The sequence below is a fragment of the Furipterus horrens genome, unplaced genomic scaffold (genome assembly GCF_987537825.1).
Source record: "Furipterus horrens unplaced genomic scaffold, mFurHor1.1.pri manual_scaffold_2, whole genome shotgun sequence".
Classification (NCBI taxonomy): Eukaryota; Metazoa; Chordata; class Mammalia; order Chiroptera; family Furipteridae; genus Furipterus; species Furipterus horrens.
This window is the reverse complement of record NW_028327172.1, coordinates 188,615,790-188,636,077: the sequence shown is the minus strand read 5'-3', so window position 1 is coordinate 188,636,077 and position 20,288 is coordinate 188,615,790. Positions and strand designations below refer to the sequence as shown.

General features: G+C 35.3%; 1 protein-coding gene across 1 annotated transcript in view; it reads left to right on the top strand.

The window, feature by feature from the left end:
- GABRB1 (gamma-aminobutyric acid type A receptor subunit beta1) overlaps positions 1-20,288 on the top strand; it is a 342,039-nt gene that overhangs the window by 110,391 nt on the left and 211,360 nt on the right. The window contains exon 4 of the mRNA XM_090268178.1: positions 20,001-20,221. Coding sequence (XP_090124304.1) covers positions 20,001-20,221 — 221 coding nt within the window. The remainder of the gene's footprint in view (positions 1-20,000; positions 20,222-20,288) is intronic.

Here is a 20,288-nt window from a genome sequence, read left to right as displayed (position 1 = left end):
TGGCTTGTGGCTACATAATGCCAGGCTTGGCTTTCATGTTTATATTACTTTCTCTTCTTACTACTGTACCTTCCATGTACGTCTCTTATAAGGACACTTGCCATTGGCTTTAGGGATCATTTGAATAATCCAGAATGATTTAAAGATCCTTAACTTCATTACATTTACAATGTACTTTTTCCCAAATAAATTTACATTTACAAGTCCTGGGAATTGAAACAAGGACATATTCTTTGGGCACCACCATTCAGCCCATTATATGAGTATGGTATAGTAGAGCATGTACAGCCTTGGATTTGAGCATACCTGGATTCAAAACCCAGCTTAGACATCTACCACTGGAACTTTAAATCTCTCTCAGCCTGTCTTTGTATCACTGTATCTGCTTTTACGTATTGCTAAGAATACTATATGTGATCATGTATAGAAAGTGAAGAGCAAAATATCTGGCCCATTATAAATGCTCAAGAAGTGTTCCCATTCCCCCTCACTTTCTAAGCACCTAACTGAAGATACTTAACTAATTCAAGACTTTCTTCTGAATGCCAGTTGTAACTTTTACAGTATTTTATTGGCTATTTCTCTTGTCAGGAATTCTATCACTATGGAATCTCATAATCAAATTTATTAAATAATAAATACACTCATAATTAATTTCACAAAAGTCCTTTAGAAATTATAACTAAGCTTCTGTTCTTAAGAGTTTGAACTCAACATTTATTTTTTAGATATATAGAGGGAGTTGCAAATAAAGAGGATTGGTTATTGTTCCTTGGTATTGCTGGTAGAAGAAATGAAGTGGACCTTAAATAGTCACTGTTCTGTATGATGTTGTATAAAAAAAATAGTTTCTATGAAATACCAGAGATGCTTCCCTGGATTCCTTATTTTGACAATGCCAAAAATCTCACAAGATAGATTGTACTTAGAGCAAAATTAAATGAGTATTAATGAAATTAAAACTTCAATAAAAGGGCATAATCTAAACTTTTAATCATGTAGAATTTTTTTAAAAGTCCATATTTTTATGCCAAATCAATTAACATAAGCTTTGGCAGGGGAAGCATTCACAATTTCATACCTAGAAATAAAATTATTGTTCTCCATATTGCATACTGCTCTTCAAAAATTATGCATGTCACCAAGAAACCATGCTTAGCACTGTTTGATCAATTTATTCATCAATGCAAACATCCAAGATTGTTTATGAATACCTATTATACTCTGGACACTGTGCATGACATGGTAAAAAAATCATAAATGCTGCCTTCTGCCTTCCTGTAAGGCGGAGTCTAAGAAGGGTTAAAGACATGTAACTAAATAAATGCAATGTGGTATGCTAAGTATAATACTAAGGCATACAAGTAGCTTAGAAGAGGGAGGAAGTCAGTCCCCTAGGGTCGATCCAATGCTTAGCAGAATGCCTGATAAATAGTAACTACTCAAAAAATGGTTGATTGATAAATAAGTGATTGTCTTGGGGTAAGTTTCAAACAGTAGACCTGTCAAAATAAAAAATATTAAGATCCTAAGCTAGGCCCTTTCAGGTTGTAAAGAAAATAGTCAGATTACTATTATTTAAGTTGATAATACACGGAGGAGTCTCAACACACACAAAGCTGGGCTTCACTGAGAAATAGGACTCAGCAACTCTTCTTTGCTTGACCCAGGAACACATCTGATTCCCATGCTTTCACCAGCAACTCTTGCTGCCTTATTTTTTACATATTACTTCTTCTCTGTGTGTCTCTTTGTTTTTGTTCCATGCTACTAACTATGTCCCTTTCTTTGTTTCCTTACGTTTAACTTCATGACAGAGACTCGAGTCGGTATAAACATCGTGTACAGAGTGAATATTCAAGGACAATTTATAGCCTTACTGCCCATCTTTATATGTCCTTTATTTAAATCAGAAAGTTGTGGCTAGCCAGAGAAGTCATTTGACAAAATTATGGTCAACTATGTATAAAAAATAATAACTTTGGACATGGAACACCCTCAGAGGACTATTTCGTGTGCAGTATAGCAATCACAAATGGAACGCCAGTGGTACTGTGAGAACAATTGAAGTAAAGCTACCTCTTGGGGGATCCTTATTAGTACTTTCAGTAGTAATAACTACTATTTGTTGAATATGTAATTATGTAGTAAGTGCTGTGCTAAGCCTTTTTTACATTAGCTCACCAATCTAATGGTGAGATAACTAGATCTCAGAAAGGCTAAGTGACTTGGTTACGAAGCTACTAAAAGAAAAAACTGGGATTGAATTCAGTTCAAGTTGACTCCAATCCTATACTCTAGTTGTCATACTACATGACTAAAGTTTCTAAAAGTGCAGCTAGCTCCCCACCGGATTTTAGGGTAACTATCACAGAGTGCTCATATATACTGCATAGAGAAATGACCAGCCTGTGTGCATATGACTGGTCTGTCATGTTATGAACAACCAAAACCCCAAAGTTTTCAGTTGGCTGTTTAGATGACCATGGTGACAATTATCCATTCAGTTCACATCAACATATTTAACTCTACTTAACATCTATTTGTGTCTATGTTCTAGATATTGTGGGCATGCAAAGATGAATGAGACAAGGACCACAGCCTCAAAAACAAAGAGTAAGGAGACAGGTACATTGCTTAATCGTGACTATACCAAGTGGAATGCATAAATGTTATAATAGACACATTAACAAAGTAACAAGGGCCAGAGTAAGAGGAAGATTAACTTGAATTGAATTGGGGATTGGGAAAGCCTTTGAGGAAACCAGAATTAACATGGGTCTTGTAGAAGGTAGGACTTTGACTTTCAAAAAGAGAAAAATACAACTGAAGTCAGAGATATGGAAAACTACAAGAAAATAATATAATAAGAATAAGAATATAATAATAAGTAGCCCTTTGTGTCTGCAGCAGAGTACACCTAAGTGGGCATGTAGTTAAGGGGAAAAAGTTGGAAAAATATGGCAAGAAGATTATTAAGAACCTTGCTTGTGAAAGAGAAGTCTGGACCTCTCTTTTTGGAGGTATGGCTACTACAAAAAATGTTATTCTGCCAAATGGATCTTCTCTGAAATATAAATCAAGAAACCACACAAATGCTGCCCGAAGTTACTCTACACTAAACTATAGCATCATTTGCATTCATGTGCAGTTTCAATGTGGCAAGCCAGCAAGTACTTTCAACTCCTCTACTGAAAATTTGAGCTTGTGATGGCTGTCCAGGGTGCCCTCTTCAAATATTTCAAATATGAAGAACACTGATTACACAGATACATGCACACATTTATACCCAATAAAGAGGATGGATTGGGAGAGAGACAGATTGTGATGTGAGAACAGAAAGGATTTTTATTGACTTGTCTTTCATCTTGTGGAAGAAATGAGCATGATGTAGCACGTCTATTTATAGATCTCTAAAAATGATTTCTAGTCAGGTAATACTACAAAATCAGGGAATGCATATGCAACATAATGAATACTTAAATATAATGGTAACTTCAGATCCTCTTGAAACTAAGAGGACTGTATTTCGGTGTCAACATCAGAAGGGGACTGACTCCAGAGGGATGAAAATTGTTGCCATGGCAACTCCCAGGCTGACTCATTCATAGAGGACTCCTTAAACTTGTGACATGAGAGAAATTGCTGGAGGATTTTTAACACTGTACCAAAATATACACTGCTCCAAGCAGTTGAGAAAAATGCATCAGCATAGCCTTTTTTCTTCCTAAAGCTCTCTCTGATGCTTTTATACAAGACCTCTCCTGTCCTTCAGTGTTGCCCATATTCAGGATCAGAAAATAGCTCCAGATGAAGTGTGGAAAGTTGGAGGCAACTCAGGATGCTCTTAGGAAATAAAATTCTGCATTATGCTTGAAGATATCCCTTTAGTGGCCATTCTACTTGCTAATCCTTGATTTTTCCTCACGTCTGATTTGGGGATACAATTTTCAATATACTTCAGAGTTATGTTTTAAAAATAAATGTGCAAAGCCAGAAGTAAGTTGGAAGAATGGGGAAACACACCATACCAGAAGGTAAAAATAATAGAACTCTTTCTTTCTCTCAATCTCCCCCTTCTCTTCTATTAGTATTCATAAAAATGTGGTTTTATAGGTGACACTAAAACATTTTTAGGCCTATGTTCCCTTTTCTGCAGTGGAAAGAGAGTACAAAGGAAACTGGTAAAATAGTAAATGACATAAAGGTAGACAGGAATGGATTTTATAGGACTAATAAAAGCATAGACATTGCTCATTTAGGGATTTGAAGAACACTTAGGGAATACCCAGGTCACTGTTTTTCAAATTATGATCTGAAAATTAATAGCAGAATATTCTCCTTGGAAGCACCTATCAAAAATATAGATTTCAAGGCTGTTTCCCTCAGAATCATATTTAGTAGCCTAAGTAGTCCTGGTGGTAATTACGTACACTGAGTGTGAGAATCATTGACCTGAGTATCCTGCTCATTGTGCCTGATGAAAGAGCTCCCTCTCTGGAAGTTTGATTCACCGAAGGTCATCCATATTTTTAAAATCCACTTCTCCAGATCTTCAGGTTATTCTCATTAACAGACAAAGTTTACCATATGAATTTTTTAAAAGGTAATAAATTTGGAAAAAATGTTAAATGATAAAAAGCTTAGAGTATGACTAATTTAATACCTTTGAAGTATACTTAAAAGCAATGTGTTGGACTGTGACTCCACAATTTTAATAGAAATTAGACTGGCTGGGTTGTACATTATTCAAGGCAGTTTCTTCTCTTCTTGTCCATTTTTTGTAGCTGATGCCTAACTTTGAAATATCCATCCACCTCCCTTAGTGGGTGGATAAGGCCCACTAAAAAAATAATATAGTTTAAGAAGTGAGTCTTACTTACTATTTACATCTTGCACTTTACATGAGACAGGTTTTCTTATATAAATACTGGAATTTTGTTAATATGCATTTGGGGGATTATCTATAGACCTTGATACTTACACTATGCATCCTCAGCACTGTTCCATCCCTTGAGTGATAACAGATGAAATGCCCTGCATTACCCCACTGAACAAGTATTTTGGTTCCCAGCCAGTGGGAAAAGAAAGACTGATATGTACTAACTTCTGTCCTAAATCCTCACCTTGCCTCAATCTAGAAATTAAGTTTGATAGTTTTATTTAATCTAGTAGCCACAGTGTTGAAGAGGACTCATTAATCTGTACTCCTGATCTCTTCATTCTCTTATATCAGCTCAATATTTATATGTCTACTTCAAGCACTTCAAATTACTACCCAAAACAAATCATCAACTTTTTCCTAAATTTTACTACTTTTATAACACTTGCATTCCTTTCTGCATTACCCATACCTACAGCAACCAATTTCAGTTTATTTTCTTTCTTTGCAGTGTTTTATCCCTATTTCCTCTTCGTATGACCCTTCCTCCTCTGCCCCATTCAGACTCCTAGTATGTTTCACCTCTGCCACAATTTTAAATTGTCTGTTAAATGGGCTGGTTGCTTGGTGATTTTCCCTACACTCTATTCCATTCATTGATTTATTCAACAAGTAGTTTTTGGGCACCCACTAGACTGCAGGCCCTGTCTCACCATTGAAAGATCACAAGATAGATATACCCACCTGGAGTTCACAACCTAGTAGAGGAAAGAGAAGAACACCCAGCCAATTTCCCTGTACAGTGATGCAGGCTCCAGTGGGAAGGTGCTGTGGGCACCAAGGAGGAGCCAAACCAAGACCTTTTAACTTCTGAGTAGGGAAAAATATAACTTAGCTTCCAATCTGAGGTCTGTATCAGCAGATGGTAACCAGGCCAAGCGGCAAAAGAGGAGGCATGGGTGTTCTAGGCCAAGAAGACTTCATAGCAGAAGAAAACACCTCATGTTTGAGTAACTGAGGCCAAGGTGGCTGTATGACAGAGTAAAAGTGGATTCAAGTAGGAAGTGCAGCTGTAGAGACAGAAACAGGGAAAGCATATTGTTTGCCTTTAGGGAATTTATATTTTTATCCTCATAACATTGAGGGGCCATTGAAAGTTGAACCTTGGAGGCAACATAATATGATGCAATTAAACAATTGAAATACTACTTTACCTGCCACCAAAAAAAAAAAAAAAAAAAAAGAATTAAGGAAGAATAAAATGGAGAGTGAAAGGCTGGTTAGGAGTCTATTGAAGTAAATGAGGTGAGAAATGATAAAGGCCAAACTAGATTATAGCAACTATAAACAGAATAAAGAGATATTTTTACAAAATAGTAATGCCAGGTTTTATTGATTTGTTTAATTTGAAAAGTAAAGAAGAGAAAAGAGCCAAAAAGACTCCTAGTTTCTAAATGGGTTGATAGGGTGAATGAGTATATCATTTACTGAGAATGGCTGTGGAAATGGAACAGATGATTTAAGGGTCAGTGGCCATGATTCTGTTTTAGGCTCCTGACAGTTCCTTCTTTTAGCATCCCATTATCTTGGTGTTAGAGACATGGAAGTTGAGGATAGTACCCCTACCCTCAACCAGTTTACGCTCCCCTACTTCTCCTAGAGTGTTAGGTAAAGCAAACACAATCCAGATTAAGAGATTCTTAACCTGCAGGCACATGCCCAGTTTGCTTTTTGTCTTACTGTCACTTAGAAATAATTTCTAACTAAGGAAATACATTTGATACCACAATGAATGATTAAGGAGGCTTTTACTAGGAAGTGGTAAAATATTTTGAATGTGAAAGCCATTCTACCAACAGAAAATTATTCTCCTTTCTGTACTCCTCAAGGTTCATTATGAAATTAAAATGTTGTCTTCCCTTCAGCTACTACCTGAAGAATTGTCCAGGGCAGTGATGAGCAATTGATTGTATTGAGCATCCATGGAGGTACTATGGTACACAAAAAAGACCATGACCACGGCCTTCATTGCCATCACCAACTGATGAAGGGGCATTCATGGATAAAACATCAGAGATCACTGAAAAGTATACATTAGAACTGAATGTTAATGATTAATTGGCATTCATAAAAAAGCAAGGCAGAAGTCAGTAGTATTAAACAAGAGAAAAAAACCACGTCCTACGATCAAAGCCTTTTGTGTTTGGAACACATGTTTCAACCGTTGCTTGTATGTGACATGGTAGAAAGAACTAGAAATTTAAAGTAAGACAGTCAGGTTCAAAGTCACAGCTCTGACATTTTTTCAGCAGAGTTGCTTCAGGCATGCTTAAACCTCAGAGTCTCATATGTAAAAAGAGGATATTAATTTCAACTTCATAGAGTTCTTATAAGGTTTAAATAATTTACAGAAAACACCTAATAAAGTAATGATCATATAATTTAACATTCAGTAATAAGCAGCTCTTATTAAACAATAACTTAGCTAAAGAATATAAAAATATATGTTATACATAGCATTGTCCTTTAACATGCATTAAGCTACTTTACTTTCCTTGTTTATTCAACTATAATTTCACAGTTTTTTAGACTATTACATACATTATTTCAATTCATCATCTTAGCAGAATTGTTGATAGTTTTCCTGCCCATTGAACACATAAGGAGATTGATTTTCAGACTAGTTGACAAATTTGCTCCAAGGTTACAGAACTAATAAACAATAAATCTTGAACTGTTTTTAACTCTCTATTTTAGCTAAAGACCTAGTTGATAGCTCAGTTTGTTTCAGCATGGTGTTAGCATGGAGGTTTTATTCCTAATTGGGTCCAGTCTGTACCCACATAGATATGCATGTTTAGGAAAGGGCCAAGAATGACTATAAAGCTACGTGAGAGAGAAATTAAGTTCATCAAAACTATTAGCTTTAGAATTTATAAACAATTTTTCTACACTGTCAAAGAAATTCCTAGAGTTTGTTTTTTTCTCTTCCTTTCTCATTACATGGCATAATGTTGCCAAGATCCTTCTCTGCAGCAATGTCTGCCAAGTCACTTTTTAGCCAGATCCAATCAAAGACCAACAGAAGTTTGAGCAGATGCTCAATGAGTTTAAGCCTCTGGAGATAGTCAATACGGGTATTTATGTGGTTCTTTGGTTCTGTAAACCTAACTTTAAGTCTTACTTCACTCTTTGTCTAAATCTGAATGTAATGCAATATTTAGAAAATGATGTACTAAAGGAGCAGCCTATGCTTTTATTTTTATTTACTTTAGCAACTTATTATATTAAGCTCCAGAGCATAGTGTCATACTAGGCAAAAGATATACTAAAGACCAGTACTTGTGATCTATCAATTGAAAGATAGAGATTTATTGCAGCATTATTTATGGTTGGAAAATTTTTGAAACAACTTTGATGAACATTACTAGAATTTCAATTAATTTCCATGTTATAATATACCATATTTATAATATTAATATATTAATAATGTGTTGATAGAATAACCATAAATATTAATACTAGTTATAATATATCCATATTTATAATATTGCCATATTATAATATAGTATTCTTGTGGCCTTTATATGGAATGAGCCATATCTACCCATTGATTTGGAGGTTATTTTTGTGCTGTGCCTTTAAGGTAAGAAAAATTCATAGAATAGAATATAATGATATTTTTTAAAAGCAATAACAAAAGTTCCATCTATATGTTTATATATTCCTAGATAATTGTATGAGTGTAAGCAAACATACAAAATGTTGCCACCAAATTACTAATTGGCTAGTGATTGAAAATAGGATGGAGAAAGAGAAGTTGGTAAGCAATAACCAAATAAACAAACAAGTGAATATATAAATAGCGGTGGAGAAATGTAACAAAGGCTCATAATAAAAATAAGTAGTATGTATAGAATACTTATCTTTTAAATAGATAGAAGATAAAGGTAGCCACCAAAATTTTAGTAAGTGAACATGAAAAGATGACATTTGGGCATTATAATTTACTACCATTCTATTTTGAGAGTTCCTCAGGGACTCCAAGAGATCATTACACACATTTTCTTTAGATAATCTGATGGAAATTCATCTTCCTCTTAGAAAGTCTGAAAATAAGATTCCTGAGAGTAACCTAAGAAGTCCTTCCTGGGAAGGTATTTAAAAGCTTTAAAAGATATAAGAAATACTTGATTATTGAGAGAGATATCACTGCATCCACTAGCAATCTCTTCTTTTCCACCCTATTAATTTTAAACTAAGAATCCCTAAGATCTCATTCTCCTCCAACAAAACAGTACCAGACCTAAAATCCTTGATATTGACTGTTCCATTTTAAGCCTTATACACATTGCAAGATCATCAATCACAAGAGAAAACTACCTTCCTGGGCTAGAAAATGGTGATTTTTTTAAAAATCTCTTCTAAGTAGTGTGTATGTGTTGATAAAATCTTGGTTTAATTCTGATTCTCATATTCCACCCCAGCTTATCTCACTTTGTAGGTTGGTTTTCTCAAGTTTTCATGCATACCATATGCTGGCTACAATTCTAGTCATGTATTCATAGTCCAACTCAGGATGGTCAGACTAAAGCAACACATTCTGAATATTTCACTAGATCCTCCAGGTAGCTGATTTTATTTCCGCTTTTATTTAGATATTGGGGAAAATGGAAATGCTAACTTTTTATGTACATCTAAGGAACTAAGGAACTTTGAAAAATCTAGTGTGTCATGTGTAATTAGTTATGTTGTTTAAAATGTCACTGCAGTTGATGAATCATCCCCTTGTTGAATTCATTATCAATCTAACAATTTATTGATAGTTTTAAATATTGACTAACTTGAAAATGAGCTTGAAAGTTTCACTGAATAGAGATCCATTTTTAAAGCTTTAGTATAAATAGGCTTATACTTCCAAATGTTGGAACTATCAATGAAATTTTATTTAATATAATTCAAAATGTCTATTAATATTTTATCAAAAATCACTATTAATTCATTTGTAAAGAGTAAGTTTGCTTTTAATGATGTGTCTTTACTGTATCCCAGAAATATATCAATTTCTTACTTTAGTGGGAATTATAGACTCATTAATCTTGAGTGATCAGAGAAGAGAAATTTTGGATTATTAATTATTTTAGTTAACTGAAAGTCCCTATTTATATATTACCCAAGGGTGATCAATTTTTCAGAATTTAAAATGAGTTTGCACTAACATGCTTAGTGCTGATATCAAGTGCCCCCTAACATGCAGTACTACTTAAGTCACATCCAGCTCACATTTTTGAGCACCTGTTATCTACTGTGCACTGTGCTAGGGCCTAAAATATAAACTTTTGCCCTAAGGAGCTCAAAATCTGGTAATACTGAAAAAATAATTACAATATAAGTACTACAATCGAAGTACAAGAGTGTTGTGGGAACTCAAAGGAGTGAATGACTAATCTCAGAATCAAATTTCCCAGGGGTTCTATCTCCTTCTCACCTTGTACTGTCTCCATGGTGAGCGAATTCATTTCCAGGGATTCATCTATCACTGGTGACTCACATAGCTGTGCTTCTCCCAGAGACTTATTCTGCCCATAAGGACTTATTTGGCACATCTACATGCAAATGCCACAGACATCCACAACACAAACCAGTCCAAAATACATTAGTCATCCTCAGCTCCAAATTTTTAATTCTTATCATTATATATTTACTCACTTAGGTCAGAAACCAGGTGGTCATCTTTGATGCTCCCTTCCAACCTTCCAATCAAAAGGTCATTAAATTCTGCCCTAAGTATTTCACACATTTTCCCCTCTTCTTCACCTCTCCTTCAGTCCTGTGTTAAGTCAACCCTGGCTCATTTATCTATTATGTATGTTAATGTCAGCACTTATTAAACTGATATTGTCCTACTCAGTAGTCCTGTATCCTTGAGTAGGCAGCTGCCAATAAAGAAAAGTGGAACCACTCTGATTTATGGATATGAATCAAAGGGAATTTCATGCAAGGATCTGGTTTCACAGGTGATGGAAGAACTGAGAAGCCTATAGAGGACAGTGGTACAGCTTGGAAACAAGCAATGCTAAGTCTCACCCACTGGCCTATGAGCTTCTTGAGGTAGACAGAGGAAATGTATTATTCAATTTTTCTCCTCAGCATCTGGTATAATACAATTCTTTCAATACAGGAGTGGTCAAAGTAGACTACTACTAATAATAAATACAATGATTAATAAATAATAATACAAAAATAAACTCATGTTTTGCACACTGACAGCTACAAACCTACTTTTGCCCACCCCTGTATAGTAGTCAATCACTGAATATTTATAAAGTGAATTAGTCACTCTAATAACCTAAAATCTTTTTGATTCAGATGCTTCTAGGAAACTATCCCTGTTTTTCAGGTCCAACATTTCAATATATCACACCATGGAAACAACTCTAATTATCTGATTATTTAGATTCTAGACTATAAGACATTTAATCTGTTACTGAGTGAAATAAAAATTTTATCATATCTATTTTAAGAAATTGGATTCATTGTCTATAAAAATGCTTTTATATTTTTAAAGAAAATGAATCATTATAGCTTCTAATGTAGATATAAAATTACAAATGCTGAATTTCTTATATTGGTGTAGTCTCAGCTTTATCTAGTGAGACTCTCCTGTAAGTTCATTACTTCAGAATAGAAGTACATAATTCAGATGTCATGTCAATGTTGTATGTGTTTCATGTATCACAATGGGCCCATGTTATTTCCTTGGGTGACTCACATTTAGTACAGGCCCATAACTATCAATATGTGTGTTCACCAACAAAGTTGATTAATTATAAATTTGTTCAGAACACAAGACTGACAAAAAATCTGACTGCACAGATGGATGAACCAAATGGGGTTATTTAGGATGAGATTAAGGTAAAAACGATTATGCTCTTTGAGGCATAGCACAAGACTACAGTTGGTGAAAAACATTCAATAATAAATAAGGACATGAGCTTTGGCAACAAAATGAATGCCTGTATTTTAAAGATGTAACAAAACATGGTTAAGGAGTAAGCACAACAAACACATACAATGTGAACAGTTAACATAATATTAGATGATGCTAATATAAAAGTTTGGAAATTAACAACAAATCTAGAGATACAACAATGAATCTTTGTTGCAGATGTACATAATAGTGGCAGTGCTATGCAAAATATTAATTTAAACTAGTTTCCATTAGAAACAGATGTTGTGTGATTTATTTCAATTACAACTTATATCGCTTTATTTGTCAGGCCATTCTCTACTATTCTTGTTTTTATGAGATGCAAATTGTGTGTGGGGTTTTTTCTATCCTTAGAGGAGATATTATTTGTTGCCAACACATACATTAGTCTTCAGGTTAAATTTCTTGGTAATTGTCATTGTGTTTGATAGGGAATTGTCTCAACAGAAGTAAATGTTTTCCTTCTTGCTCCTTGCTCTCTCGGTTAATAAAACCAATATGTCTTCCCCAGCCTTTTTTTTATTCACTTATTTAATATCTCTAGATCTCAGAGTTCTCATAACATCTCTTTCTTTTTTTAATCAGAAAATTGGCAAGATGATTGCTTTTCCTGGGTTTTCTTTACATGTATAATTATTGCTTAATGAGATTCTGATATGGATGTTGATCAGCATCATTAATATGGCTATTTCTGATTAGAGGAAATAAAGATGGAATCAACTTAGCACGAGGGAAATGGACTTTGTCATGATCAGACAAGATGACTCATAAGAAGGTGAAGTATTGAACATGTCCATACCTCACAAGAAATATAAATAGGAAGTAGAAAGTTTCCATGAACTTGGTTGTTCACTCTATAACATGCCAGACTCTTCCTTTTTATGGCTATTTCCTGCACCTTTCTTTATTTTCTTTCTTCCTCTACAGACTGGCGTCTTCTTTTTATTCTTAATCTCATAATAGCAGTGCGGCCCTAGTTAATATCATGACCTTTGTACTTGGTCCTATATCTCTTGTCTCAGATTCTTTATCTAATAGAAAATTTCTGGGAGCAGACTCTAATTGCTCCATCTCACCTTTTTTGAGCCAGGTACAAGTATATTGCCTGCCTGTGAATCATATACTCATAAATCAGACATCTACTCTCCATTCTCAAGGTGGGATGGGGGCAGCATTTTGTGATGTAGAACATGGCCTTGCTCAATCAGCAGTCTGTAGGCAGGGCAGTTTCAGTCATGGGATGAATTGTAGAAGTGGTAGGCAATGATGCACAATTTTATTACATTCAGCCTTTGGAGAAAGCAGCCTTTGCTTTGGAAAGAGCAGATCTCAAGTTCAAGTAAACTGGCATAAATATTTTTCAGGAAAGATGAATTTGTATTTGGGATCCCATATAATGTATATTCAAACTGATGAAAAATAAAATACAAATGTGTGCAAGAGCCCTTGTTCTTTCTATATGTATATAGCCTTTTGTTCCAGAACAATTTAAAAAGAAGGGATTACTCACATGACCTTTCTGAGTGGATGCAATATTATAACATGTTAATGTTACAACGTGAAATGTGCTGATCATGGGGGCAGCTCATAAGGCACTCTCACTTTTCCAACTGACATGAAGTCTTCTTAAAGCTCATTCTGGTGAAACGCGCACCTCAATATATTTGCCTAGAACACATAACTTTTTTTTCCTAATCCAATGCTAAATAATTAATGGATTTTTATCAAATGATTTCTTATGGTAAAGAAGCACACTATAACTGATCTAGCATCACCATTCACAAAGGTTTGGAAATATATTAAAACCTTGGGGTAGATATTAATACACATACTTTTTATGATGAAAAATGAAAAGATTTTGAAATTATTTTACTGGAACTAAAAAGAAAATTATTTTTATCTAAGACAGAGTTTCTTAATCTTGGCATTATTGACATTTTGTACTATACGGAGCATTATGTGGTGTCGTATTAGGCTTCTTCCCACAGATGCTAGTAGAACACAGCATTATACCCAGTTTAACAACCAACTGCATCCAGACATTGCTAAATGTCCTCTGGGGAGCAAAAATCACCCTGAGTTTAAAACTACTATGTAAAACAATGTTATCTTTATTTTTCAAAAGATTGACTTTTATTTATTATAAATATCTTATTTCTTTAAAGATTTTATTTTTTAAGTATGTTTTGTTGATTATGCTGTTACAGTTTTCCCAATTTCTTTTCCCTTTGTTCCCCTCCACCTAGTACCCCCCTTCCCTCCAGCAATCCCATATCTCTTAGTTCATGTCTGTAGGTTGTGCGTATAAGTTCTTTAGCTTCACCCTTTCCTATATTTTTCTTAACTTTCCCCTGAACCATTTCTGCATTATTTCCCCTTCCCTCTGACAGCTGATAACCCTCCAAATGACCCACATACCTATGATTCTCTTCCTATTCTGGTTGTTTGCTTACTTTGTTTTGTTTTGTTTTTTTGGGAGGGGTTGTTTGTTTTTTTAGGTTCTGTTGTTGTCATTTTAATGCTCATAGCTTTGATCCTCTTTTTCTTAAATAAGTCCCTTTAACATTTCATATAATAAGGGCTTGGTGATGATAAACTCCTTTAGCTTTACCTTGTCTGGGAAGCACTTTATCTGCCCTTCCATTACTGGATAGAGTAATCTTGGTTGTAGGTCCTTGCTTTCCATCACTTTGAATACTTCTCACCAGCCCCTTCTTTTCTGAAAAGTTTCCTTTGAGAAATCTGCTAATAGCCTTATAGGAACCCCTTTGTAGGCAACTCTCTGCTTTTCTCTTGCTTCTTTGAACATTCGCTCTTTATCTTAAAACTTTGGCATTTTAATTATGATGTATCTTGGTGTGGTCCTCTTTGGATCTAGCTTGTTTGGGACTCTGTGCTTCCTGGCCTTCTATGTGGAGCCCCTTCACAAAAATTGGAAAGTCTTTCTTATTATTTTTTCACATAAGCTTTCAATTTCTTGCTCTCCCTCTTCTCCATCTGGCACCCCTATGGTTCGGATGTTGGCACACTTAAAGTTGTCCCAGAGGCTCCTAAGCCTCTCCTCATTTTTTCTTTTAATTCTTGTTTCTTCATTCTGTACTGGTTAACTGTTTATTTCTTCCTTATGTTCCAAATAATTGATTTGAACCTCAGTTTTCTTCCCTTCACCATTGGTTTTGTGTGGATTTTCCTTAGTTTCACCTAGTGTAGTCTTCACTTCTTCCCTTCTGCGTTGGCCATATGCAAGCATATCTGTCAAGGCTGTGAGCATCTTTATCACCAGTGTTTTGAACTCTACACCTGTTAGGTTGTCTATCCCCTTGTTGCTTAGTTATCCCACTGGAACCTTGATCTATTCTCTCTTTTGGACCATACTTCTCTGTCTCCTCAACTTGACATGCCCCTTTGTTTGCCTATGTGTCTTAGGTAAAGTTGTCACAGCTGTGTTGTTGTAAGGGGCAGAGCCTTAGGTATTTATCAGTATGTGGAGACCCATTTCATCACATGTGGCCCTGTATGTGGGGGAGGGGTCTGAGAGGGAACAATGCCACTTACTCAGCACTTACCCCTTTTCCAGGCACTTCTCCCACTACCCATATGGAGCTAGCACCTCTCTAGCTGTTGTTCTGGCCATGGTTCCCAGAGTGGGTGGGTCCATGGACATTCTAGGACTGTGGAGCCCTCTAAACAAATGGACTCTGCTGAGAGATAGGCAGTTTCTTCCTTCACCCCAACCCCCACTGGTTTTCACAGTCAGAAACAATGAGGCTTTATTTCCTAGCACTGGGACCCCTGAGCTGTGCAAGTCTAGTCTGTTGCTGGGAGGGCTTCCCAGGTGTCCCTTCCTACTTTTTTAAATGTATGAATGTGCTTTCCATTGGACAGCCATCACCACTGTAACTGCTGCCTCTGCTGCTCCTGCCACTGCCACTGCCACACTGTGTCCTTTCCACCCCGGCTCCACCCCTCCTACCTGCCTGGATGAATATTTTTTCTTAATATCTTTGTTTTTTGGACTTTCCTGCAACTTAATTTCCTGGAACTTCTAGTTATCTCTAGTTTTGAAGTAGCTGTATTCCTTCTTAGTTGTGGAAGGAGATGCAGCATGTCTACCTACACCTTCATCTTGGCCAGAAGACATTTTTATATTTTAAAAGTATGTCCTTTTGGAGCTCAATTGAACACTCCAATTTTCTGTCATCTATCTTGCTTTTCCACAATGAATTAAATTTTCTCATGCCTGAATTAGCCTGACCAATTTCATTAGCAATATCACACCCATTAATCCCATTCATTTGCCTCAGTGTCAAAGAATCCCCTAAGGCCTGTAGTTTCTAAATATGTAACACTTCCTCTCAAGGAGTAGCCTGCAGACTTGAGAAAGCTGGTTGGACACTTGGAAATATACATGGAAGAAAAATTATTTTAGTGTTTTGGGCCAAAATATTAATACCTTTGATTTTTTTCTGAAAAATTGTTTATTCTCCTTGAAATTAAGTGAAAATCTGTTGAACTAGAGGAAAAAAGACAGCAATTTTAAGCCTTTCATTTCTATCAAAAAATAGGATACACCAAAATGATGTCATAGGCTTTATTACATTCAGATGTCACTGTCCATACTTATATTAAGGGCTAGAGAGAAAGAATAATCTATTTAAAGTACAGCAAATTGTCTCTCAGACACATAAATTATAAATTCTATCATAGAGAATTTGCCTATCTCACAGGTTCTGAGAATAATTGTGATAATAGATATGAAGGGCTATAAAACCACAGAGCACAGAATACTCTCAAGGAGAGATTATTGCCATGCATGTGGTATACTGTAGGTAGGACAAAAAGGAGAGATTTCTATGTTTTATAGGTTATGATTCACATATGTCTATATTTCCACTTATCATAAAAGCGTTCATGTCCTAGATGAGAATAATAACCCTAGACATGCATTGGAAAAATTCTGTAGTGTACTTGCCTTTCATCTCCCACTTCCAAATGTAACATATGAGCATAGATAACTTTTCACTGAATTACTTCTTATTGGAAATAGAGTAAGTTATTGCTTTAATTTAAAACCATGATGTGACTTTTAGTCAATATTTATTGAAAACAGAGTGAACTCTGTAGAGCAACGGCCTTACTACATGTATAGTTCTCTCTATTGTAAACAAAAGTTTCCAGAAATAGAAAGGAAAATCTACACACACCTACACACACATATTTAAATCTAGGCAGAGATTACTCATGCTTGCATTATTCTCTCCTTTGCACTCTCCATTGTTTACTTACCACCAACTCATATTTTAATTATAGCATATATTATTAGTTTTATTTTGTCATTATAATCATTTATACTTTAAGGTAATAAGTATTTCCCAATTACATATTAAAAGTGTATTGTGGAGAATGTAAAGTAAGAGTTTTGCTTTGTCGTCTCATTATGAGGAGACATTCATGACACTCTTGAGATACTGGAAGCTTATGAGATGAAAACATGTATTGCACTGCTGATCGTGCTGATCCCTATGGCAAAATTTACAGTAACATGTCTTTGGCTAGTTATTAATTTTCTTACATTGGCTGAATTATAAACAAGAGCCCAACACCAAAACTTATGACTGATCACAGACAATTGCTTATTTTTATGGTCAAATAAGTCCTTCTGCATATAAGTTTATTCATAAAGAGCTCTTTGAAAATAGAAATGGTTACGAAAATGAACATGTACATTCCAAGTAATTTGTAAGCATGATCTAAATTTTTAAATAGCAATGAACAATTTTGAAGATAATATATTTGTTTAGCATATTACAGTTTCTAACATGTCGTCACCATAATTTTCCCAAGTAATGCTCACATAAGCCAGTAAAATGCTATTATTTTTATTTTTAAAATGAAGCATTAGAGATACAAGGGATTAAGTTAGTTGCTCATTGTTACACAGCTCTACATATGGTAGATCTTAAATCAAGGTATTTTGGAATCTAAGACCCAGAATTTTTCTAATTCATTTTCTTCTGAAAGGCATGATGTTAAGAACTTGAACAGGATATAAATGAGAATGGTAGCAATTGAAAAGAGAATTGTGTATAAGCCTGTGGGTTTCTTCTTTTTGGAATTAAAGGTAAAGTATAAGGAGGTTTTAGATATTTAAAAAGAATATAGCCCTGAAACACCAATTCAGAAGAACCTATGCCCCTCTATGTTCATAGAAGAGCTATTTACAATAACCAAATGCTGGAAACAGCCTAAGTGCCCATCAGCAGATGAGTGGATCAACAAACTGTGGTACATTTACACAATGGAATACTATGCAGCAGAAAGAAAGAAGAAACTCCTACCTTTTGCGACAACATGGATGGTATTGGAAAGTATTATGCTTAGTGAAATAAGCCAGGCAGCAAAAGAAAAACACCATATGTTCTCACCTAATACAGGAACCTAGTGAACAGAACAAACAAATGAGCAAAAAAGACCCATAAGCATGTAAACAAGGAATAGACTGACAGTGACCAGAGGGGAGGGTAGAAGGGGATAAGGGAGAAAAGAAGGGGAAGGGTCTAGTCAAGGAACTAATATAAATGACCCATGGACATGGACAACAGGGTGGGGATTGACTGTGGGAGAGGGGGGAGGTGGGTGGGGCAGGGGAGAGCAATGGGGGAAAGATGGGACAACTATAATAGAACAACAATTAAAAAATGGAAAAAAACATTTAAAACCATAAAATAAAACTAAAGATACATACATACATACATACATAAATGGAATATAACAAATGTCCTTGTCATCAAACAAGAAATAATAATTTTGCATTATTGCAAGATGTTTTCTGACTAAACAATATAAGCATTCTTAAAAATAATGGTTAAAGGACACTGGAACTCATTATCTGGGATGAATATTGTGTTATATTTTGGGATTTTTCAGAAATGCATAAATATCCATGTAGGGATCCAGCTAAAGAACAGTATACCCAAATGTAAGGCATGATGTGAGTCAATGATTCTCAACTAGTGTATGTAGGGTACACACCACTATGTACAACAATGGCAGTACACAGACATTGTTCTGGAGTTATGCGGTGCTTTCCTAACTGCTGCTATTCATAGTCACTACTAACACATGCATATCACTTAAAAGAAACAAGTATACCTTCTGTTTTTATTATATTGGGACCCACATCTTAAACACTTTATTATTTCATTGCTACCATTTATTTTTTTAATGGACAACTTCCCTTTGTATCAATAGATTTCTTTAACAAGAGACAACTAAAGATCTAAGATAATCATTCTTCTCCTATAAGTTTGGTCCATTTAGTCAGCTCAAATTTTTCTGTCTCTCCCTGCCAGGAGAAAACTGGGAAGAAAAAATAATGCAAAGAGACATTTTCAGTGTAACCTTCTATGGGAAGTGAGGAAACAAACTCAAGTGCAGACCCAGCTCTGACCTCAAACAAATTCCTGAAACAAAGAGAAATGAGGACAAGAGAAGAATCGATGAGCAGTTCCACCACTGGTGGTGTTCTCAGGCCAAATAAATGTCTCCATCCAAATGTGCTTTATAAACTACCATTTAGGGCTGTTAGACAAGTTGTCATTTGGTAGAAAAATTCAAATAATGGTATTGATACCATTTATAAGGCAAACAACAGTATTCACTCAAAAGACATTTACATTGGCAAAACATTCTCTCCTTTTAATTTCATACATTTATTATTTAGCAAGCATTCCCCTCCAAAATATAGAGTACTGTAAATATAATACTCAGAGGTCTATTTTTGTAAACATGGATCTCTGCGTATAATTTCCATTATGACCCTCCCATAATATCATCACCATAACTTCAAACATTAAAATTCAATTGTATGGGTTTGCCCTATATTGATAGAAATGGTTGTGCATGCATTTAATTATTGCTCTAGTGCTTCTAACTTATTGGTTGCCTTATACTTATAGGTGCAAATTTTAACTTAATCAAATGTAACCTCTTAGGGGACAGCAGGACTGTGGATCTCTGGTCATCCACAGTACCAAAAGCTATCGTGTTCTTAACAAAATGCCTCTGATGAAGGAGATGATCATGATGATAGTAAAATTCTATATTTTGGTTTCCTTTATTTCACAGGATTATACACTCACCATGTATTTCCAGCAGTCTTGGAAAGACAAAAGGCTTTCTTATTCTGGAATCCCACTAAATCTCACGCTAGACAACAGGGTAGCTGACCAACTCTGGGTACCTGATACCTACTTTCTGAATGACAAGAAATCATTTGTGCATGGGGTAACAGTGAAAAACCGAATGATCCGGCTGCATCCTGATGGAACAGTTCTCTATGGACTCCGGTAGGTGGCCTTGTGTTGCATGTTTTACTGTTGTTGTTGTTATGTTTTATGTTTTTCCTTTTGGAAG